The 24,075-nt window shown below is 42.3% G+C and overlaps 3 protein-coding genes across 4 annotated transcripts in view; 2 read left to right on the top strand and 1 right to left on the bottom strand.

Annotated features, from left to right (window-relative positions):
* The window catches only part of LOC134462123 (sodium- and chloride-dependent GABA transporter 2-like), a 325,830-nt gene that overhangs the window by 35,730 nt on the left and 266,025 nt on the right, over window positions 1-24,075 (top strand). The gene's annotated exons all lie outside the window — the stretch shown is intronic.
* Window positions 1,076-13,952, top strand: LOC134463117 (SAM pointed domain-containing Ets transcription factor-like). The gene is made up of 6 exons (XM_063216360.1): window positions 1,076-1,308; window positions 5,299-5,787; window positions 8,148-8,345; window positions 9,595-9,642; window positions 10,813-10,947; window positions 13,304-13,952. The coding sequence occupies exons 2-6, from the start codon at window positions 5,304-5,306 to the stop codon at window positions 13,480-13,482; spliced, it is 1,044 nt and encodes a 347-aa protein (XP_063072430.1). The 5' UTR covers window positions 1,076-1,308; window positions 5,299-5,303; the 3' UTR covers window positions 13,483-13,952.
* Window positions 17,551-23,974, bottom strand: nabp2 (nucleic acid binding protein 2). 2 transcript variants are annotated; one of them, XM_063215002.1, is made up of 7 exons: window positions 23,852-23,974; window positions 23,262-23,404; window positions 22,599-22,737; window positions 22,428-22,499; window positions 19,986-20,064; window positions 19,792-19,843; window positions 17,551-18,430 (listed from the first exon to the last, which is right to left on the bottom strand). In XM_063215002.1, the coding sequence occupies exons 2-7, from the start codon at window positions 23,338-23,340 to the stop codon at window positions 18,261-18,263; spliced, it is 591 nt and encodes a 196-aa protein (XP_063071072.1). In that variant the 5' UTR covers window positions 23,341-23,404; window positions 23,852-23,974; the 3' UTR covers window positions 17,551-18,260. The 2 variants fall into 2 exon arrangements, with proteins under 2 accessions (XP_063071072.1, XP_063071073.1); XM_063215003.1 differs by having other exon boundaries at window positions 23,262-23,353.

Genomic DNA, 24,075 nt, shown 5'->3' with positions numbered 1-24,075 from the left:
CATGGAGAAGATCCCCCATAATGAAAGAATTTGATGGTGGTGGTAGACTAAAAAAAGGTAACATTAATGAATGGGTAGCGTTATTCTGGAAATAAACAACTAAAATCTTACTCAGTGCACCTTTAAGATTTAATTTTCGCCCAGGCATTCATCCGCTCTGATTCCCCCACGGCTGTTATGTAGGCCTATTTCCAAATTCACTGTCTTTTTGTCGATGTCTTTTTCTTAGTTTCATCAATATTTTTCTGTAGGTAATAGGACTCTTTGTTTTTACTAATATCCTTGGAAAATGTGTTGCTCTGAATTTCTGTAACCTATGGTCAAAGGTGACCACGATTTCCTCGGGTTAGCCTACTGTTGTTCCTGGTCAAATGAGTTTGCATCTACATTTCTATCATTTGAAGGTAGGCCTAACTCAATCCCTTGTTTAATTTCTTAGCCTATAATGTACCCACAATCCTTTGCTTCAGGGACGCCCTCATGTTCAGGTACATTTTTTATCTCCCTTCTCAGAGACTATTCTAACAGATTATTCTAGGGCCAAGCCATTTTATGTCAGCAATGGGTCCAAAATATGGTGAGCATACCCACCCTGCCAGAAACAATACATTTTACCAGCAGCCATGACCTCAACTAAGTAGGGCACCCAAATGAGGATGTTAACATGATTGCTTACACCCACACAATATTTCACCATGAATTAATATTGAAGATTGTGGGTGGGCATTGTTACCAGTCATTTGTTCTCTGAAAACATTTGGTGAAATCATTAACCACCATCAGTAGTCGATTGTTTTAAAATGTGTTAAGCTATCTTGGTAATGAAATAAGGGATTTGCTCTGTGGTTTTTGTGTGGACACATTGATATCCAATATGCTTTATGACACACACACACCAGCCTAATATTTACATAAGTAAATGAGAGCTCTTTATAAATATAACCCCACAGTCAATGCAGGAGACATTCCTTCACACACAGTCACTTGGGCACAGGGACACAGGAACACACCCAGAGCAGGTGTATTAGGGAGTAAACCCCCGCTACACTAAACTGACCTGTGAAAGAGTGCCGGCTACAGCACTGTAGTAATTCAAAGGAACTGGCTTGAGTCTAGCGAATGTCTTAGATTTCAGGAAACTACTTGAGGAAACGTGGCAGCATAAATATTGGCTTACAGGTTTCTTGCTTGATGGTGTAATATTAACCTGGGAAAAATCGGTGGAGGGTCTACTCTGGCAGGCTCCGTCTGACAAGGCCCTGTGTCCACTGGCGTGCGCTCAGCACTGGATTCTGGATCGCCACTGAGGTATGGCTATTTAACACACTTGTAAGAGTTGTGCTTCCTTAAACATGCCATTTAAACAGAGTGTAGTACCTTTCTTCATCCCAGAGGTAAAGTGTTCAGCACCACATAATACACATTGCTGAAATCCAACATGTCATTCATTGACACACATCTAAATTCATACACTCACTTAAATACACATAGCACACAAGGTGTCTTTAAAATGTGTGTGTTTGAACAGTCTATAAAAAGAAAGTCCCACCACCACCATTTCTATTACATCAGTCAGATAGCACACTACTTTATTTAAAGGTAAGCTATATTGAATACAAAATGGAGGGGGATATTAGATTGAAATAAAACCATTTGCGTTATCAGATTACCGATGACTGGCATGAAATCCCTCAAAAGATACCCACCTAACTTGCTTAAGAAAAGAGCAATAGTGTCAGCCTATATCAAATGTGTTGCCCTGCATTGTGGAAGAGCTGACGTAGGCATTTGAAGGTTGGGGTGCGCAGTGCACATCCACAAAACAATTATCCAGGTGCCTGACAAAAGTCTTAGACAGTGTGATGAAGTGGTCCGCACAGTGGGATTGAGCTCCAAAAATATAAACTTCATTTCTTCATACAAACGGCAACGTTTCTATCCACCAGTGGGGTCTTCCTGAGGCAGGAAATAGTGTCAGCCTATATCAAATTTGTTGTCCTGCATGGTAGAAGAGCTGACATTAGAAATCAAAATGCCAACAATCCATTGTAGAAATAGGATTTCTGAATATTTGGATCAAAGTAAACTTAATCACCATACACCCATTTAAACACATCTCATCATTTTGGTCTGAGAAGTAGAGGCTTTCTTCTGGTTATTTTTTTTTTCCAGCATTGAGCTGTCTTGATTTATCTGTAACATAATTTTACCAACAAACTATAGCTTTATTTTAACCATGATTCTTATTACCAATTATTCTTTCGTCAACCATAGTCAATTAAACATTACTTAACCATGACGTTTTCCAACATGTCCCCCTTTATTGTATGTATACATTAGTACATGGACCCATCCATAATCTTAGATGAGTGGATAGAAGAATCATCTCCTAGCACCGTGTTTCCCAACCTTTTTTGTCTCGCGTACCCCCTAAGCCTCTTAGTTGTGCCACGAGTACCCCCTAATTCATGTTCTATATTGTTTTCCCTGTCTTGATGTGACTGTTCCATATATTTGTTATAATAAAAGCATTTTTCCAAGTACCCCCTGCAGTGTGCTCGCGTACCCCTAGTGGTACACGTACCCCTGGTTGGGAAACACTGTCCTAGCACACTGAGCCTAGTTTGAGAACAACATCAGTCAATGGCTATGGCATTACAAAGCATTTTGTGACTTACTTGCTATTAAAAGGCAGCTAATGCCATTTTATTGTAATTGTATTATTTTGCCTAAATCACATAAACTGAGTACAACCAGACAAGAGGGGAAGCTCCAGACTACAGCCAGATGTGTTGGTGCCACTCTGCGTCTCTGTCTTAATGGGGGGAGGTCAAACGGACACATTCCCTTTCCCACTTTAGCAACAATGAATGGGGATGGGATGAACTTTCCCGTAAAATTTTGCTCTTTTCCTAATTCTCCCAAAATGAGTGCTGAACTCTTCAGCAAACTCATTTGGAGATCAGTGACGCCCCAAAGCATTTTTCTGAGGGGTCGTGTTTGCGGTCCTCTCTCTCTAAAGCCCCCTCTCTGCTGGATATAAACTAAATTTGCTGCAGTAATGGGCTTAGGGCAAGCTGTCGCAGGAGGTGTGGGGGTTTGTTCGGGTTGGGGAGGGGGTTCATAGTGGACATACACAGAGGTGACAGGGGGCAGGCAAACAGGTTGGTTGTCCTGGTCCCACGGAGAGTGAGGGACCCTCATTACATTGTATGTATATGATAGGTTGGGACCTTTCAAATGACTTTGTCCCGGGCCAGGCCAAAGCTGTCAGCGGCCCTGGACACACAGAGCAAATCTAATCTGACCCCTCTCACCAAACACAGAGGCCATGGATAGCCCCGGAGCTCTCATGCGGAATCAGGACATAAAAGTGAGAATGTGGCAAGGGGTCGGAGGTGGGATGGGGGAACAAACTCGACGTGAGGCAAGTAGGGTCTTTCAGACGCGCCGGGCCGGGAGTCATCCGAAAGGATAACTTTATTTTCTTTGCTCTGTGGCCACACTAGTGTGTGCTGCCCGCATCAAAGCTCCTCAGCCTTTCCTCTCTGCTCTTTGTTTCGCCTTGACTCATTGACGGAGGAAGAGACCTTAAAGACATGCTGACGGTAATCTGACAGGCGCATCCTGTCAGACGCATAGACAAACAGTGGTGCGGCAACGCTAGCTCTCTGCTGCTGCTGCCGCTGCTGTCTTAAGGCGGGGTACTGTTGGTAGAATTTATGAATGGCAGGGATGCAGGCTTGCTTGCTTGCTTGCGATGGCCAAACAAAGCCTGAATCTCTTCCTGAACATATGCGATGCAATGGTGCCAATACCCACATCCTGACTCTATAGCACGGTGGCTGCTGCACTTACTGTACCTCGCCTTCCATCTGTGTGTCCGGCGATCAGCAATCAACTGGCCCACTGCACGGCTGTCTCTTTAATTGCTGCCTCATACGTAAAGTGTACCCAAGAGTTGTTTGTAAAGGAGTGTGAAGGCACCCGTCAGAGGTAATGCACAGTAAAAAAAAAAAAACTGTGTTAATTCAACACTTAGAGACTACTCTTGGCCCAAATACACTCTTAAAAATGTTAAATCAACTATCTTAGTGTTAAATCAGCACCACATTTTTACTCTGTGGCCTTGGAACATCAATCCATCTCAGTAAACAAATATCAGGTGTGATGCAAACTCATCTGTGCCTGTTAGGCTGGTCCATCATGGGGAATTGAAAGTAAAAGTTTTCATCACCCTGCGGTGATGGTGTCGTGTTGCGTTGTGTCTGAATCGAGCACTTACCTTCATTATTAAAAACTCACGCTGACAAGAAGACTGAGGTGGCGTCTCCCTTCATAATGCGACAGATAGGGGTGTTTTACGCTGTCTCTTACCTCTGCGTCACACCCTATTCTGGAGTACTGACCCACAAGTAAGTGACTCAGGGAAATCCAGTTTGGCTCGCACCAACCACTGCTTCACCGTGACTCCCTTGCGGGGCTGCTCATTGCTCCACCCTTGTCCAGACTTTGGGCCCTTTAAGCACCCAGCAGACACCCTGAAATGCGGCTCTCCCACATAAAAAACCTTAAATAGCAATGATCATCATAGGATGGAGATGACAGCGGTGTGCAAGGTGAAACTTCTGGTGTGTGCCATCTGAAAGATCATATAAAAGGTAGTGCATCTCAAGCTTTTACACCATCAGCCATCAAATGTCTTTATCTAAAGTTGCCTTAGATGGTTAAGTAGTTATGTGACAACAAATTGTGCATTTTAAAAAGATCCTGGAAATTTTGTTCAAAATGTCCTCATTTAAACACATTTTAAAGTTTAACATTGATGGTTTGGGGTGTTGGGCTGTCCATCTACTGAAAATGATTCAGTAATTGACTCAACTATTTCAGTAAACTAGGTAATGGGATATTTATAGCTATTATGGACCACACAGAAGGTCAATAAATAGAGTAGCTAACAGAGGTCACATGGTGTACTTCACACTCATAATTAGCTGTCATGTTATCATGTTGACCTTGATTTTTTGTTGTTGCGTTACAGCTTGATCGTTGGGATCGTCATCTCAAATGCAAGACAAATGGTTCATTTTGCTGCCCTCTATTTTGTTTACGATATTAGATTGTTATTATATTAGATAGTTATTACAATGTCACATCAGTCCCATAAAATGACAATTCACTTTTGGTGACATTGCTGTGGTATTCAGTGTGTGACCTCACAGAATCCTTACTAAACTCAATGCTGATTATGTTGTTTTATTCTGTGAATGGTCTTCATCCTTCGACTTCATGGAGCAGCAGACATGGCAAACCCCAGGAGGAGCCCGGCAGAGAGCACGGGGTGCCCAACAGCAGCAGTGACCCTGACTAGTGGCAGCCCTAACACAGCCCTAATGCAGACCATCACAGTGAAGACAGAGGGAGCGTCGTCATCCGACTGCACAGAAGCCTGGAGCCTGGACGTGAGGGAGCACGGCGTTCAGGTGCTCTACCTGCCCAGCTTTGACATTCTGTCCATCGACGAGAACACGTGGCTAGGGAGGCTCAGGGAATCGGGGACTGCAACACCTACTGGTGCCCAGCCGCCTAGCCCTGGGTCACCACCTGCAGCCGGCCACCGGGAGCCGGAGCAGTGCCCCCAGGTCCACAGCTCAGCGCTGGGGCTTCCAGGGGAGCTGCACCCTGGGCAGGAGGAGGATCGCTCCCTGGAACAGATGCAGACCATGGTGGTAGAGGAGGTGCTGAAGGACATCGAGACCGCCTGCAAGCTGCTCAACATCACACCTGGTAAGAACAAGTTTGCAGTAGTGGTACATAGACACTGCATATACTACAGTGCATGCATCTGCACATCTCATTCTGTTTCAGTGACTTTTGTGAAGTGATGTAGCTATTAAAAAAAGGCCTGAATTGAATTCACTACTATGTATATGAAGGTTACTACAGGGATCTTGACCACAAGCCCAAAAACTTACTATTGGTCCTCCTTTCTACTTTTATGAGATAAATAGTTCATCAAACTGTCCAGTAAACGCTTTCCTACCCAGACCTGCAGCCAAATGCTACACAAATAAATTTGAAATGAATTGAAAGCATGATCATCAAATTTCGAGCTTTTAGTGCAAAATGCTGAAAATACAAGTGTTAATCCAGATATAACAACATACTTGTTGGAAGTCATGGAGGAGTAAGTTGGGAAGAAAGCGCAAAATACTCTGCTAACTCCAGCTTTTGTACCATTAGTGTTCATCATTTTCTGGTTAACCCATTTTAGCTTGCAGTGTACGTTGTTTGACCTTTGGCGCCTGGAGTGACACACAGCAATCAGGCTCTTGAGATTCAAGGGTTTTTTTATTTAAAATGTGGGTATGTGGGTATATCCATGTGTTTATGTGCTTCAGAGCCTGAGATATTTAGGTTTTAATGGGCAGAGGGCACTTTTTTGCCAAAAAGGGCTTAGGCATTCAGCAGGTGTTTTTTGCAGGTGTCTTAGGCTAAAAAGGGATAAATGAAAACCTGTTCCAGTGGCAGTGGTAATAGGCATTGATTGCGTGTTGGCAGCCATACCTTGGCATCAGTGATTGGAACTGCTGTAATAGATCATAACTTGGTCAACACCCAGAGCCTTCCCGCAAAACATATGCTTCATGAGTTTGTACTGTATATTTACGCATATAAAGTACTAAAGTGTGTGTGTGTGTGTGTGTGTGTGTGTGTGTGTGTGTGTGTGTGTGTGTGTGTGTGTGTGTGTGTGTGTGTGTGCGTGTGCGTGTGCGTGTGTAGTGCATAGTGAACCTGTTGGCAATTTGCCCGAGTGCCAGTGTGTGCAACACCACCTTGTGCAAACAGCACTTTAATTTCTGCTCCTGCCCATTTCACCCAAGATAACCTCCTTTTAAACTTAAAGCAACTACTTTACACTCTCTACATGACTTAACATTTAGCACATGCTTTTTATTCAAAACAACTCTCAATAGAAGGAGACATAAACCAGCAGCAATGTGTAGGGAAACATAATAACACACACACACACACACACACACATACACACACACACACACACACACACACACACACACACACATACACACACACACACACAATAATAATAATGTAATGTGTACCCTAATTACATCCAGTTACATTTGGAGGGCATACAAAAATGAATTGTTGCCTCTGCCCAAAAAAAAAGTTTGGTGAGCAAAAGCTAGATGTGTCAATGCCAGGAAAGAATTAAGTCTCCCCCTGCATATGTGTCTAACACAGGTGATTTCACTTATCAAGCCAGTTGGCCTCCCTCTTGTTTCATTTAAGTCTGAAACATACAGTATGCTATCCATACATCCTGTAGACTCATTAATATGTTTAGGCTATTAAAGTAAAATGACGATGACATTTGCAACATGTGAACACTTAAATGTAGGCTAGCCTCTTTGTGCATATGCGGACACTGGCAGGCCAGTTCAGTCATGGCTAAAAAAGACTCAACTACATCATAACAGCATGACAGTATCCAGAGCCTTAAGTAACAGATTAAGACATGGTTATTACAATTTAGGTGTCAGTAAGGTTCTCACAAAGGCTCTGAGCAAAAATGCCCACATTAAAATGGCCAGGATCTCTCAGAAAAGCCTGAGCAAAAAAATAAAATAAAATAAAAGTGACGCATCAGGTACTGACAAGTCAAGGGTAACACGAGCAATACAACTGCATGTTGAATTTGTCCTTTAATTACATCCACCAAGGAGGTTATGTTTTTGGTCGCGTTGGTTTGTCTGTCTGTCTGTCTGTCTGTCTGTCTGTCTGTCTGTCTGTTTGTCAGCAGGATAACTCAAAAAGTCATGAACGGATTTGGATGAAATTTTGTGGAGTTGTTGGAAAAACCAAGAGGAACAAGTGATTACATTTTGATGGTGATCCGAATCACGATCCGGAACAAGGACTTTTGAAAAAAAGATTCTTCACCATTGTGAGATAGGGTGAATTTTGACATTCCACTAACTCCACAAAAAGAAGGCAGAAAGACTTGAAAAAAATAGAGTGTAACATAGTCAAATGTTCTATCAAACAGCTTTCTTGCCGGAGGTCTGCACTCGCTGAGTGCATTCTAGTCATACTGTATATGCCTTCATCTTTCATCTCCCCAGACCCAGCAGACTGGAACATGGGGAATGTCCAGAAGTGGCTACTGTGGACTGAACACCTGTACAAGCTGCCCCCAGTGGGCACCGCCTTCCAGCAGCTGGATGGCAAGGACCTGTGTGCCATGGGCCCGGACGACTTCCATAAACTGTGCCCGGAGAGCAGCGACACACTCTACGCACACCTGGACATCTGGAAGTCAGGTAGAGTAGAATAGCCCCCATATTCTATGGATGGGAGGAGAAAGAGGGCTGTAGGGCAGGTAGAACAATAGAACAGGTTGTGGTTTGTAGCTGCTCTTTGGCTGAGACGTAGAAAATATCAGAAAACAGGGGGCGCTGTGGCTCAGCGCGCTAAGCCCCCCACATTTGGGCTTGCATGCCCACGGGGACCCCGATTTGAGTCCAGCCGGGGTCATTTCCCGATCCCACCCTGTCTCTCTGTCCCACTTGTTTCCTGTCACCATCTCAGACTGTCCTCTCAAAATATAGGCATAAAAAGCCCCTAAAAATATATTTTTTTAAAAAGAAGAAAATATCAGAAAGAACCGTTTTAATATAAAGGCTAGTTCATGTTACGATTACAAACAATTAATAAATCTGGCAACGTCCAGCTACAGGACCTTCATCAGGGCAAGAGGTAAGCCAAGCAGTACTGCACACAACATTATCTGTGTTAAACTATCTTGTGTGCAATACTGCTTGGTTCAATTCCCTGTAGCTGGCTGAAACATGTTGGCAGTGTTTTCAATTGTTAAAGTTCAAACACGAACCAGCCTTTATACTGTATTAAAGCGGTATTATCTTAGAGGAGTGCATCCGCATCCTGCTTTTTTGTCATTCTATGCACATCTGGACATCTGAAACAAGTAAGGTAGAGCACAGCCTATCACACTCTATTCACACCTAGACATCTGGAAGCCATGTACAGTAATGTACAGCACATTCTATACACACTGGGCCATTTGAAGTCAGGTATAGTACAGCTACAACTAAGAGCAGGTCCTTTTCATATATTTTTCTTTTCGTTTTAATTTCTACTGGTCTATATCTGTTTTAAATGCCTACAGGAATTGTTAATGCGGTACAAATGTGCTCCTCTAAAAGCGCATGAATGTATCTGTCCACATGCATGTTCTGAGTGTTGTAGTAGTAGTTGTTCATAACCCTGCCACTAGAGGGGGATCTGGTATATTTAGTCTTATACACACATACTGTAGCCTACAGAGATTATACTTATAGTTATATTTAGAGATATTGTACTTATATATGTGACACATATCATGTATCGTGATTGTTTACAATGAAAGGTTGAGATTATGGGCTGGGTTAGGTAAATAGCAATATTTGGATGAACATCCAATACAACCTGAGGGACGATCCAGACAGACTGCTGTGACTTAAATACTGCATCCTGCCATTTTCAAACCACCATCTTTATTATGTGTTTCAGCTGCTTGGATGCATGGAAGATGTTCTGTTACTGAGAGCCCAACAGCAGGTACGCTTTTTCTACCAGCACATCATGTAATTTGGAATCGAAGGCATTATTAAACTCGAAAGCATCTATCTTCTGGCTCTTACAATGAACTTTCAAAGTTGTCATTGAGCAAGCCAATGGGTGTATTGGGCAGCCATGGACTAAAGGTTAGGGATTCGATCTTGGGATCAGAAGGTTGCAAGTTTGAATCCCCTACTTGTAGAAAGAATGTGTATGCACTCAAATCCCCCCATGCATGGCTGAAGAGCCCTAATCCCACTTTAGAGTAACCAATATTCTCCATTAAAATAAATGGAAGTTGCTTTTGACAACAGCTTAGTCAGAGAGAGAGAGAGAGAGAGATTCCATTGGCCCATTCCTTCCGGGTTCCATTATTGCAAGGGGGAGGGGGGTGGCTGGGTCCCCCTTAAGGCAGACCTAAGGACTGTTCTATTCACTGCTAGGAGTATTATGAGAAGCCCCTTTAGGCGGACCGGAACCTGTTCAAGTTAGGTGCCCATAGCAACCTATCACTTTGGCATATCTCTATACTTAAAGAATCTCTAGCTTAGTCAGCTAATTGTAATGTGATATACTGTATGTAATGTAGCCCATGTACAGTATGTGCACCATGATCCACAGACGGACATTCCATTAGGCAAACCTAGGCAATTGCCAAAGGCCCGACCAAATCTGCCCTCCACAGGGGGCCCAACTAGTCTGTCACACAACACAAAAAAGTATGCTTGATCTTTTAATTTGTCACTTGTGTAAAGTAATCGATAAGATAAATGAGACAAAACAATAAAAAAGGGCCCCATGTTTAGATTTCACCTAGGGACCCAAAATGGTTAGATTCGCCCCTGCCATGGTGTAGTCTTTATAAGTGTATGTAATATGTAATGTAACAAGTATGTATCATGTACCATGCAGTGGTGTAGTCCACGTAGAACGCAGTTATACGGAGTATACTCACTTCTAAATGTTAGGGTTTTAGTATACCCACTTAAAATTGATCGATCCATTGTTTTGAATAACACAAATATATACAGTATACCCANTTCAAAAATGCTCAAATATACAGTATACCCACCACAAAAAGTAGACTACACCACTGGTGTAGTCTTTATAAGTGTATGTAATATGTAATGTAACAAGTATGTACCATGTACCGTGTTGTCTTGTGTCCAGGTGGCCAGAGCATGTGGCCTGAGGCGGACTCGTCCTGCTCTGGCCAGCCGGTGCACCTGTGGCAGTTCCTCCGAGAGCTGCTGCTGAAGCCACACAACTACAGCCGCTACATCCGCTGGCTCAACAAGGACAAAGGTGAGACTGCCTGCAGTGAAGGGCCCATAGAGTTGCTGCCGGGGCCGGAACTCGAACTCGAACTCGAACTCGAACCCGGACCTGACCGCAACACACTTTTTGGTAACACTTTCTATGAAGTCCATATCTATAGCGCATTGTGAGCACATCTATAACAACTTATAGTGCACATCATAATCATGGTGCATTATGACTACACTCATAACACTTCATGATGGAGTATATCAACAGTCATGAAGAACTATAAATGTAGCTTATAATGCATTATAAATCTTAGGGTGTTTTGAGTGCTCGTGAATGGTTATAAACTACAGGCAGTGAAGGGGCTTATAATACATTATAACTGTCATAATGCACTATGATTAATTATGATGCGCATTAAAAGTTGTTATATCTGTGCTCATAATGCACTATAGATATGGGCTTCATAGAAAGTGTTACCCACTTTTTTTTAACAGTACATGTACAGTAGATGTCATCGTTTTGAAGCCTAATGAAGGAAATATTCAGAATCCACAGGAACTGCATGTTGATTGATAGTAGTCAAGAAACAAATGACAGAATATCAAAATATCAAAATACAATAGATTTAATGAGAAGATCTTGTGTGGTTTAGTTTGAACAGTACTGCTAATGATGACACTGCTAATGTGTACGTGAAACAGTATGTGTAAAACTGTGAAACTCATACGTGTACAGTTGAGGACGATATTATTAGCCCCCCTCCTGAAATTAGACATTTCTCTTGATTTCTCAGTAAGAATGACCATTATTAACCGTTTCTGTTATTCTGGAAACAAATACTCTGATGGAGATAATGTTCAGTGAGTTGAATTTGGATCAAAAATGACAAGGACAAAATTATTAGCCCCCTGATCATTAATAGTCAATATGGCGCCATTTATGAACCAAAACTGACAACAGGCTCTGATTAGTTGCTACCTAGGTTGGCACATGCTCCACTAGGGATTTTGGCCCATTTCTTCACTGCAAAGTGTTCTAGCTGGTCCAAATCGCATGGATGCTGAGCATAGACATTAACCACAGACTCTCAGTGGGATTGACTATGAGCGGGTGATTCCAATATCATGGTTTTAGTGTCCTTGAAGAACCTCTGAACTAATATAAATGTATGCTTTGGGTTACAATGTTGTTGGAAGACCCAGCAATCCAGATTCAGACCCAGACTCCCTGTGTCTGAGGCTGAATAACAGACTAAACTTGATGCCCCACCACTATGTGTAACTGTGGAAACTGCTTAGCCTCATTAGACCAAAGAAGCATTGGACACCTGCCTAGATGATTGTTATTGGCTGGCCTCACCTGGAGTTTTTTCCCCCACCAACAAAGACAGTTGTTAGGGCTTGTCATCATATTGGGCTTTGGGGCCATCATTACAGAAGAACCCCTTTACTAAAGGCAGTGCATATCAGAGTGTTATTGAGCTTTGCCTGTGAACATTTGAAAGTCAAAAATGAGTTTTGAACATCTCTGCTTTCATCTGATGATATTCAATTGCACCTGCTTTGATGCATGGATTCTGCTTCTGTCAGGTGAAGAAAGGGATAGGCCTTGAATCGTTATAAGATGGTTTCCACAATTAAACATGGTGGTGGATGCATCATTCTGTGGCAGCCTCAGCCACAGGAAACCTTGTTTGGGTGTACGGAACCATAAAGACTGAAAATTATAATAGAATGTGGAAAGTGACCGTGCAAAAATATGCTCATAGAGGGAGCTAAGATCTTCACTGGATCTTTCAATAAGATAATAACCCAAAACTTGCATCCAAAATAGTTCAAATGTTCTTCAAGGATACTAAAACCATGGTCATGGAGTGGTTCAGACCTCAATCCTTTAGATAGTATTTGAAGAGTGCTGAAAATGAATGTCCATCCTCAACATCCATGCAATTTGGACCAGCTTAACTATTTGCGATGAAAAAAGGACATGGGTAGGACAGGTAGGACATGTGCCAACATAGTTAACAACTAATCAAAGTGCCTCGTGTCAATTTTTGTTCATAAATGGCACTGTATTGACTATTAATGATAAGGGGGCTAATAATTTTGTCCTTGCCATTTTTACACTTTTTTGTTTAAACTCATTGTGAAAATGGAAAAGTCCAAATTTAACTTATTGGATACTATCTCCATGGTGTATTTGTTTCCAGAATAACACACATTTATTAATAATGATCATTCTCAATGATCAATGAAGATATATGTCTAATTTCAGGAGGGGGGCTTATAATATCGTCCTCAACTGTATGTGTCATTGCAGTAGATAAGAAAAATATAATTCTATAAAAAACAACCGGTGATGTAACTGCTCTTCCCCTCTCTGGCATCACCAGGGATCTTCAAAATCGAAGACTCGGCCCAAGTAGCTCGCCTGTGGGGCCAAAGGAAGAACCGCCCGGCGATGAACTACGACAAGCTGAGTCGCTCCATCAGACAGTACTACAAGAAGGGGATCATACGAAAGCCAGACATGTCTCAGAGGCTGGTGTATCAGTTTGTCCACCCCGTATGAGAGTGTGTGTGCAGTGTGCCTTGGGCAGGGCTGGACTGGGCCAGAAAAAAAGGCCCAGGAATGATCACATGGCCCCCTGTAAATTGCTGGACAGCCTCTAGAAATATATAACAGTATTGGCCCCTGAGGACTGTTGACCCACCGGGACGTGCTCTGTATGCCAGATTACCAGGCCAGGCCTGACCATGAGGAAGACATGCTGCCTGTCAAACAGCTATCCGTTTCCCCAAGGGACTTGTGAGACCTGGAGGAGCATTTGCAGCCTGTGTTCAGGACTGCCACACATGACGCTCATGTTTCAATGTGTTTGTTTATTAGCTCTTAATCTCACAAGACATTTAGAACTAAATTGTTTTTTTTTTTATTCACAACCCGATGACTCGAGTTACCTCGCAAGCAGCGAGAAAGTGGGATGTAAAGCTTTGACTCTCAGAGTTTTCTCAGGAAAGGTCATAAATGTCTTAATAGAGCACTGAAATGTCACGTGGATGTAGAATGGATGTAGCCATTGTTACAGCGATGCTGGCACACTTAATCTGAGAATACAAATGCTGAAAAATTATCAGTTACATACAATGTAAAATCAGCAAGTACACTGTGCAAGATTTTTAGTTGTTTATTTCCAGAATTCATGCTACCCATTCACTAATGTTACCTTTTTCATGAATACTTACCACCACCATCAAATTCTAAGTATTCATTATGACTGGAAAAATGGCACTTTTCATACATGAAAAGGGGGATCTTCTCCATGGTCCGCCATTTTGAATTTCCAGAAATAGCCATTTTAGCTGCAAAAATGACTGTACTTGGACCATACTAGAAAATATTAGTTAATTACTCAGTAAACTTTCATGAAAAGATCAAATTTGGAAATAGGCAGCCCAGTTTCAATGAGCAGCATAGTTGCAGTACCTTTTTTGACCATTTCCTGCACAGTGTCCCTTTAAATTAATAGAGCACTGAAATGTCACGTGGATGTAGAATGGATGCAGCCATTGTTACAGCGATGCTGGCACACTTAATCTGAGAATACAACTGCTGAAAAATTATCACTTACATACACTGTAAAATCAGCAGCACTCAGTCAAAATATTCCAAAGGATCTTTGTAAAGCTGATTACTGGTACATTGTTAAACATTGTTGGCATAGGCAGAGAATAAACAGTGCCTTATGCTGCTCACCCACAGTCACACAGGAAATATGCATGGTCAAGTAGCTGTCCATCAACAAGGGAGAGCTAGAGTGAAACGTCATTCATGAGACTGAGGAAAATACAGTACTGTGGATATTTACATGGAAGGGGAGTGAATTGTGGAATATTTGTATGCACACCAAGGAGCAAAGAGCTTAAGTAAGTGAAGTGTGTCAGTGCAGCTGTATTTCATTCTTGTTTTAGCATTTTGACATTGTTAGACCTTGAGTGGCACACACACTAACATAATCTTGTAAGTCAAACACAAAATGACCAAAAAAAAAGATTTTCTTCACTACTTTTGTCCACAATCACTTTGGCCTGTGATCTGGTTGCTGTTAGACAGATCACAGAGAAATCAGCAGAGGCCCAGACCACTGACCCAAAACGAATATGACCAAAATGACATTAGATACAGGATGGATTACTGCATGGGCCTACCGGGCACAGGCCCAGGGGCCCAAGAGCCAAGGGGCCCTAAACCCAAAGCCTCCTTATTTAAATAAAAGTGCAATATTAACACAGCATGAGAATTGGAATATGGAGGATATTTCAATTCTCATATTGTGTGTTAATATTGCATTTCTAACGGCTCAGGGACCTATGAAGTCATAATCCAACCCTACATCACTACCCACATGTCATATAAAGGTAACAAATGCCAAATCATCTGAATTACATGCATATCTGGGTCAAAGACGTCCAACATGACACTGTCCTTCAGTGCTAACAGATGCTTTTGCTTACTGTAACTGTGAAAAACATGAAATTTCAAAACAATTTTTTGAAAAGTGAATGCATGAAAGCCAAGCCAAAAAAATAATTTAAAAAAAATCTCTTTTTTTGCATTTACAGTAAGCAAAAGTATCCGTTGCACTGAGGGACATGTCTTTGACCCATCTGTATAGTCTTATCTGAACATAATCTGAATGCAATGTGTCCCTGTTTTATCTTGCTCTAATGTCCATGCTCTGTAACTATTGAAACCATAATACACAGATGCAGCTGGCTTTCTTATGCTGTGGACTGGACTCTTTACTGCCTAGTAGTAAGCTGCTGGATAAGGCTGGTTGGCTTGGTCTGGCATTAGGACTAGAGGATGACATTTTTCAGGAATTCCCGTGGGTCCTGCGGGATTCCCGCGGGATGGGAGTCAAAATTTTAAAGATGAATGGGATCGGGCAGGAGCGTGAATAAAGATGAATGGGAGCGGGCAGGAGCGGGAATAAAAATGAACATGAGCGGGAATGCCGCTTATTTTTTCTTTAAAAAACAAACAGAAAAAGCCTTGTTTTTTTGATGAAACGGGATTGGGGTTGATTTTGAGTGGGAGTGGGCAGGATTGGGAGACATTCTTTTCAGGAGTGGACGGGATGGGATTTGTATCTTTTACTCCAGTCCGGGATGGGACAGGATGGGATTTTTTTTCTGGGTCCGGGATGGGACGGGAGTGAAAATCCACTCCCCGTGTCATGCTCTAATTTAGGACACAGTAAAATAATTCTTCCAGGCTATGTTTCAATAAGGTGTCTGTTTCCTGTGCTACAGTATGTCATAGAGGTGAGTGAGTACACCCCTCACATTTTTGCAGATTTGTAAGTATATCTTTTCAAAGGACAAATTTCAATTCCACACAATGATTAGTGACCTGTCAAGAACATATATAACCGCTTAAATGTGTTGTTCACTCACAAAAAATATTTTACAACATGTAACAAAAGTGAGTACACCCCAGGTTAAAATCCTGTAGAGAGTGTCTGAGAGGGGGCCGTGTTGGCCTGAAATGTCTCGAAATGAAAATGGAATAAAAAGGCAGGTCATCTGTGTGCATTTCAACCTTTCTTCACATTGCACTTTTACATTTTGAGTCTGCACCTGGCTAAAATAGATGCGTGTGAGACTTGAATGAAATCCTATATCATGATCTGCTTCTGTAGTCACAGTGCATGTTGACATACATGTTTCTTTAGGTGTAATTCAGATGTCAAATGATGACGGCATTCATGCAACCCCAAACCATGTCAGTCCCACTACCATGCTTGACAAGCCAGATGATACACTTTTTTTCTTTACCACCACACATGCTTGACACCATCTAAAGCACATTTGTTTATCTTGGTCTCAGGAGAGATGAACAGACCAAGGATATGGATCACTGGAACCATGTCGTGTGGTCTGATGAGACCAAGATAAACAAATTGTTCATCTCTCAACACTTACCACCACCATCAAATGCAACGCATTCATTTTGACGAGAAAAATTGCTTTCCCATACATGAAAAGGCTGATCTTCTGCATGTCCACTGCAAAACTTGCTGTACTTTGGTCATACTAGTAAATATTAGTTTATGACTAAGTAAATATTTATGAGAAGGTAAAATCCTACATGCTCTACCTTTAAAAGGAACACTCCATCTTATTTCAGGAAATTGCTTATCTCTAGTTAAGCCCTGGTAAAATGAGAATACATAGGACTTTTTCTCTGTGTTCACGTTGCCTGGTTTGAGAGTATAGCTGTATTAAGCGATGCAATAGAGTTAAATGGCAGCAAATAAAACATCATCAAATGTACATATAAAATGTCATAGAATATAGAATGTCAAATTTACCAGAGTACAAAAGGACTATTTAATTCCACCCAGTGATCACTTGTGGCTTGATGCTATATGGTACCATTTACTTCCAGTGATTGTGCTGAGCTTTGCAAATAATGTCAATCTAAGTAGACCTACAGAACACAGAGAAGGAAATTATATGCATTTATGTGTAATACCTGGAAATACTGCAAATATGTGAAATCGAAAAAGGGTGGACTGTTCCTTTAAACAGGATTGAAATAGAAAATGGTCTGTATAATGGACAAACAACACATTTCTTTGAAAGCCATATATTTACAGAGACAAATACTATTTGATCAAATTTCACAAATGACAGAACAGTGTATAAAAATGGGACTGGTGGTCTGTTGTTTTACAAATACAATTATTCCTGGGGTTGTGAATATTCCTCTTTCAAAAATCATACAGTAGACATACTCTGATTGATATTAATATTTACAATGAAGTGATATACTATATATTTTATATAATTATAAAACACATGTACCATTCTGACCATTTCCGACACATTATTTTCTTAACAGTTGGCAAACGACGAAATGCAATTTTAATGAACAGAGGATACATACAACAACATACATACATAAGTAAACACAAGTTAAGTCTAAAAACCTCACTCCAGTAAGAAAACATTGACCTAATTGTTTTTCAGTTTTAACTTTAGAATAAGTTTTGTCTATAAAATTGTGACTCATGTAATGCGTTGCATGATAAAAACACATGATCGAACCAAGGAACAAAGATCCACAACCACTACAGGGAATCAAATAAAAACAAGCACATTTTACAGTGATTTTCAGAGGCTGCCTCACAGCTATCTGCCTCTATGCTTAGTCCCCCAATGTACGTGCATATTCCTGTTTAGTGCACATTGACACAGACGAAACCATGGGGAAAGTGGGTGATGAAACCTGTAGAAATGGCCATGTTTCCAAATCTTGTCTTTCGTGAGACGGTGAGACGGTCACCTCTTGCCTGCGCGTCTGGTCTCTTTCCCATTGCTGATGGAGTTGCCCCCAGTGCTACTAGCTACTTTGCTGCCATTGGTTCCCGCCGCACTGGCTCCTGACTGGTTATTGGAGGAGCTTCCAACCGTTTGAGGCGCTAGTCCATTTCCATTGGCCGTCTCACTTCCTGGAGAATAAAAAAAGGAGGGAAGTCTTTAACCGTTTGAAGCAATTCAGTATACATGAGTAAGTTGCAATATGCGACCTTGCCTCCTCCACTTGCCTCCTCCACTTGCTTCTCTCCTCGTACCAGGAAGTAATATGTCATGATGACATCACTGACCACAGCATTATGTTTCAATATCTTGCAAAAGCTCAATTGTAGAGTCTTTTTCTCATTTGCAATTGGGATGGTGAATGAAAAACAGTCCCTCAAAAGTTGTTGTGGCTAGGCTGACAGCTGGGAAACTATCGTTTTCTCCACGGAGGAGGGGCCAGGAGGCGGGACGAGGAGACAAGCGCAAGTGGAGGAGGCAAGTTCGCATATTGCAACGCACTCCATGGCTTTCCCGTTTATAAACAATCCTTGGCTTCACACCCCTGTCTGTGCACTTTTCAACCTCTGATTGTTGGAAACTACTGTCGGTCAAAAAATTAGCTCACCTGGTTGGCTGCTTAGCATCTTGTCCCCCCTCACAGCGCAAACGTCTGTAAACATAGGTTTCCAGTTTACAAACATTGGTGCACATTTGCGCTGTGAGGAGGGGCAAGGTGCTAAGAAGCCAACCATATGAGCACATTTTTTTGAGTGACAGCTGTTTCCAAAAATCCCAAAAAAGGTTGAAGAGTGCGCAGCCAGGGGTGCACACCCAGGAATTGTTTACCAACTCGTTTTGCATTGTTAATATGCAAGTTTACACGCTAACCAACAAATCTTTTCAATCAATGTCGTCGGAAGAGTGTGAGTGTGGGGCGTTGCGATGTGTGAAACATGCTTCTCTAGCAACGTACCAACGCTTAATTGTGCGAGGTGCGTGCGTTCCATAGCCACCCAACACAGGATTCTCTTGCATTGTCATTGGTTTAACTAGTAGTGACGTAGGACATTAAGTACTGGCCCTGGATAAAATACCCTAGAATTTCATCGTCCCAGGGTCCCTCAGGGAACCTTTGGGTTCCTTCACCAACCAGATGAGGGTTCTTTGAGAAACTCTCCAATTTTCAAAGTGTACCCTTGACTTAACCGTACCTGCCGGCACATTTTCTATTCAACCCTTACTGATATCCTGTCCATTCTAATGGGGAAATGGTTTATTTACAGTAAAAACATGAAAGTCTTAACATACTCCAAACTTCACATCCCAAAAGTTTTTGGTGTGTTGTACCTTTTTCTGCAAATGAGGGCAGATAGAAATGTTACAAAATTGTGGCCAATGACCCATTTGGATTCATTACAACTTAAGTTCAGAATCATTTGTTGCATTCTGTAGTGCTATGACTTCAGCAACATTCATTGATGCACTGAAAGACTAAGGCTAATGCACTCACCACTGGATGCCGGAGATGTTCCACTGTTGTTGTTCCCATTGTCCTTTGTGTTCTGGTGAACAAATGCAAGACGGAAAGGATGGTTATGCCATCAAACACAAATACACTAAAGCCTTGTATCACACAAAAAACATGACTCATGAAACCATGGCTATGTTAAATTGGTGTAAAGAAGAATGGTTCGCAGCGCTTACCGTTTTGTTGTTACCCTGGGAAAGGTACTCTGGGTTGGGCTCACTGAAGTTTGGCACCTCTGAGTAAACCATACAGAACCTGAAAATAGTGCAGGGTGCATGTTACAGACTGCAGACGCCATGTGACTTTGTTTACAGCCATCTGTCACTTAACAGTAGCTGTTCAACTGAAGACCTCCAACTGAACTTAACAGCTCAATGTGTTGACATGAATTTGAATGGACAGGCACTCTTTAAGTAGCGAACCCACTTAGTGGAAAACCTCATTGTCAATAGTTATAACATTGCCCAAGTATAAACACATCACAAAATTCTGTAATAGCTGACATAATAATTGTGCTGTGAAGTCTGTGAAAAGCACAAAGTTCCTTGGAGCGCATATAACAGATGTCCTCACATGGACCACAAACATCTCCCTGGTCAAAACAGCGGAGACACTGTGTTACTATGCCTGCAACTCGGATTCAATTCCTGCCCGGGTCATTTGCCAGTCCTTCCGCGTCTCTCTCTCCCCACTTGTTTCCTGTCTCTCCTTCACTGTCCTGTCGCAAAATAAAGGCACAAAAGCCCTAAAAAATATCTTTTAAAAAAAACCAAAAAACAGCACAGACACGACTCCACTTCCTGTGGAGGATGAGAAGAGCTGACCTCCCTACATCTGCATTCTGACCAGCAGTGTCTCTGTCTTAGTCAGGCCACGCCCTCCTAGTGACACAACAGCTTCAGTATTGCCCTTCGGTGTTGCTTCGAGTCGGGTCAGGAACAATACAAATATAATTTCTGAGCTCCCGAGAAATCAGGAACTCCACCCACTTTGTCGGGAAGATATCTACTTTGAGCAGCTCCAACGGCCCTGGGTAGAGGCGTATTCAAGGCAGTGATGTGGATTAAACAGGGAGGTTCTATTGAGACTGTGAAACGTTTTGGTACAAGCTTCAACACAGCCTTTACTGGCCTCGACCAGTAGCAAACCGAGGAAGGCAGGTCAACCATCTTGTTTGGGAAACATTAATCGTTATGGTGTAGGTTAGACCAAGTCTCGAAAAGAGATTTGAAAGTCAATGATAATCTCTGTCTGGCACGTTGGCTGTCTCGCTGCAGACAAGAAGGCATTACAGAGGGTGGTGAGGACTGCAGAAAAGATCATTAGATCACCCCTACCAGCCATTCAGGACCTGTATACTTCACGCTGTTCCAAGAGAGCAATGAACATTATCAATGACCCCGCTCACCCAACACACAAACTGTTCTCCCTACTATCAGGGAAGCGTTACCGCAGCATGCAGTTCCGCACAAGCAGGCTGGGAAACAGCTTCTTTCCACAAGCCATCCGACTCATCAACACACTGAAGAAAACTACCTGAAGATTTCAAAGACACTGAAGAGCATTCCATGAACATCTCATTCACCATGACTTTTGCACTTTACCCTTTGCACTTTACATACGGCATCTACACAACTGGACATAACCTAAATGTAAGGAATAACGGACGACGAGGTGTCCCGATATCAAGGGAAATAATGGACGAGGCGGACCGTTCGTGTTCGCTTCGCCAAGTCCATTTTCCCTTGATATCGGGACACCTCGAAAGTTGTTATTCCGTTTATCACCCGGTTACCAGCATTTAAGTATTATTTTATTAATTTGTTGATCTACGGCTTCGTGACAAGTTCACCACTTCCTAATCTAGTGAGACGCGCCTCTATCGGAGACGCGCGTACATTGGGGCGACTTGACAACCAAATGCGACAGTAGGAATAACAGGGTTTTTCACTTGACAACCAAATGCGATAGAATTAACGAATGGCTCTTGGCTTGGCAACGAAATGCGATAGAATTAAGGACGGGGTCTTGGCCATAGCAACCTCGAGTTTAGAATTAGTAACGGCAGTTCGCCAGAAAGTTAGGAAAAGAAACAACTTAGACGCCCGCACGCCCGCATGACATCGTAGTTGAGTCCTGCTCTCAAGGAATAATGGACACCTGCTCAGTCAATCAGAAGACGTTCTGTCTGCTCACCGGGTGATAAGACCACTGATTGTACTCTCTGCTGCTATGTGTGTGTGTGTGTGTGTGTGTGTGTGTGTGTGTGTGTGTGTGTGTGTGTGTGTGTGTGTGTGTGTGTGTGTGTGTGTGTGTGTGTGTGTGTGAGATTATTATCAATGTCTTTATCGGTTTGGTTTAACTGCACATTGGAAGCGGGGCAAACGCAATTTTAAACTTATGTGCTAGCCCTGTTACATAGATTTGTTTATAATGAAGTACACTTGACTTATCATAATCTGCATGCCAGACTAGAACATGATTTTGTCTCTTTTTGGAATTATCTCTGATGGTGTGCTAGACCAGGGGTGGGCAATTATTTTGGGCCAAGGGCCACACTGGGTTTAGAATGTTAACCCAAGGGAAGGGCCAGAAAACCACTGGACTAGACTACTTACTCTCCAATCTTCGTCAGCTCCCCTCCTCGCCCAGTGTAAAGTGTTAGACAGCCTTTGAAGATCGAAGCATAACTGCAAGCAAAAAATACGGACAAACGCACAAACTTAATATTTGACACAACAAGGAGATGGGTAAATAGTTCTTCTGCATTGGTTTTGCACTCCACTCACCCTTTAGTAAGCCTGATGATGTCCCCCGTCTGGATGAGTCCTCCCACCTCGTCCCACACAGAGATGCTGATGCTACCGGTCTTGTCGGCCACCTTACAGGTGCGGACCTCATGACCGTCCTTGGTTTTGGTGACACGACCTTTGTAATCAGACATGTCACAATTAGTCATCATGCTGTAGGCTACAAGTCTGGATATGCCACATCAAAAGTAGGCCTAATAATTGGGTGACACGTAGGCCATTACATTTCGTTTTATCTTATGGCACAATCAGGGCCGGATTAATGCAAAGGCTAGATATGGATGCAGCCTAGGGCTCCCCACCTGCCAGAGGCCCCCCTGATTGGACAAAAGTGAAAAATTACAGAAATGTGACAAGATGCAATATTGAAAAAGTCATCTGTCATGTTGAGTGCTGTTGGTGGACATGGCACCCTTAATTCTTAGCTCCTAACAGTAGTACATTTGTCACGAAATTCTCCTTCTGGGGGGGCCCACAGCAACCTGTAGTAGGGCCCCAGGCCATCTTAATCCGGCCCTGGGCACAATGTAGGCCTAACTTATGCACGCACAGAATGGACTATTTTGCAACATATGGTTGAAAAGAATTGGAATTAGAGAAGAGACAATAAAAAAGAGATAGATTAATAACATGACAACATACCCGTTTCCAATACAATAAATATCACGTTCAGGTTTTTTAGTCCTGGTTTGATGTCTTTGACGGAAGTCTCGGTCGTCATGTTTGCAGAACATCTAGTTACAGTCGGGAGATGACAGAGGTCAAGTGGTTGGGTTCATCCAAATCTTTTTTTTAAAAAGAGAAATTACAGAAATTAGCAGTAGCCTGCTCATAAAATCCTTATTGCAATAAAGACTCTAGCTAAACAAATGCATTACAACTGAATAACTTCGACTGAGCTGTTGATCCCAGAGGCATTGGGACAGCAGGTTGTGGGTGCAACTTTTCTCGTATGTGAAACAAGTAAGGAAGGACACGAACAGCCTTTCACACTTTGAACAGTATCACACATATTCGCCTATAACACTTTCATGACAAGCTTGCACATCATCTTGCAACATACACGTAGATAGTAGAACCTAGTTCTAGTGCTTGCTAACGTGGATTTGAAAGGGGAAATTCTGCTAACGGTGGGAGCTCGTTCGCTAGCAATTGCATGTAAGCGACGCGCTTAAAACATAAAATTACATTCACTCTCTAGAAATTACAGGTCATATGAAGTCTGCGCTTACATTTACAGGAAAATGGCAGGCTTCCAATCCAGACTTTTGGTGATCGTGTGTTGTCGAAATTTTGTTTATTTTTTTCCTCTTCGCATAGAAACACTACCGGAAACATCTGTGTAAAGACGTCCCATTTGTTTGAAGAGATGTCTGTCAACTATATTACCCAATCAAGCTACTGCAGACCGGTCATGTGTTTAGGGACGTGTGCATAAGCGTTTGCTAAACAGGAA

Source organism: Engraulis encrasicolus, chromosome 14, assembly GCF_034702125.1.
Source record: "Engraulis encrasicolus isolate BLACKSEA-1 chromosome 14, IST_EnEncr_1.0, whole genome shotgun sequence".
NCBI classification, from domain to species: Eukaryota; Metazoa; Chordata; class Actinopteri; order Clupeiformes; family Engraulidae; genus Engraulis; species Engraulis encrasicolus.
Note: the sequence above shows the minus strand (reverse complement) of the source record. Positions and strands in the feature narration are given on the sequence as shown.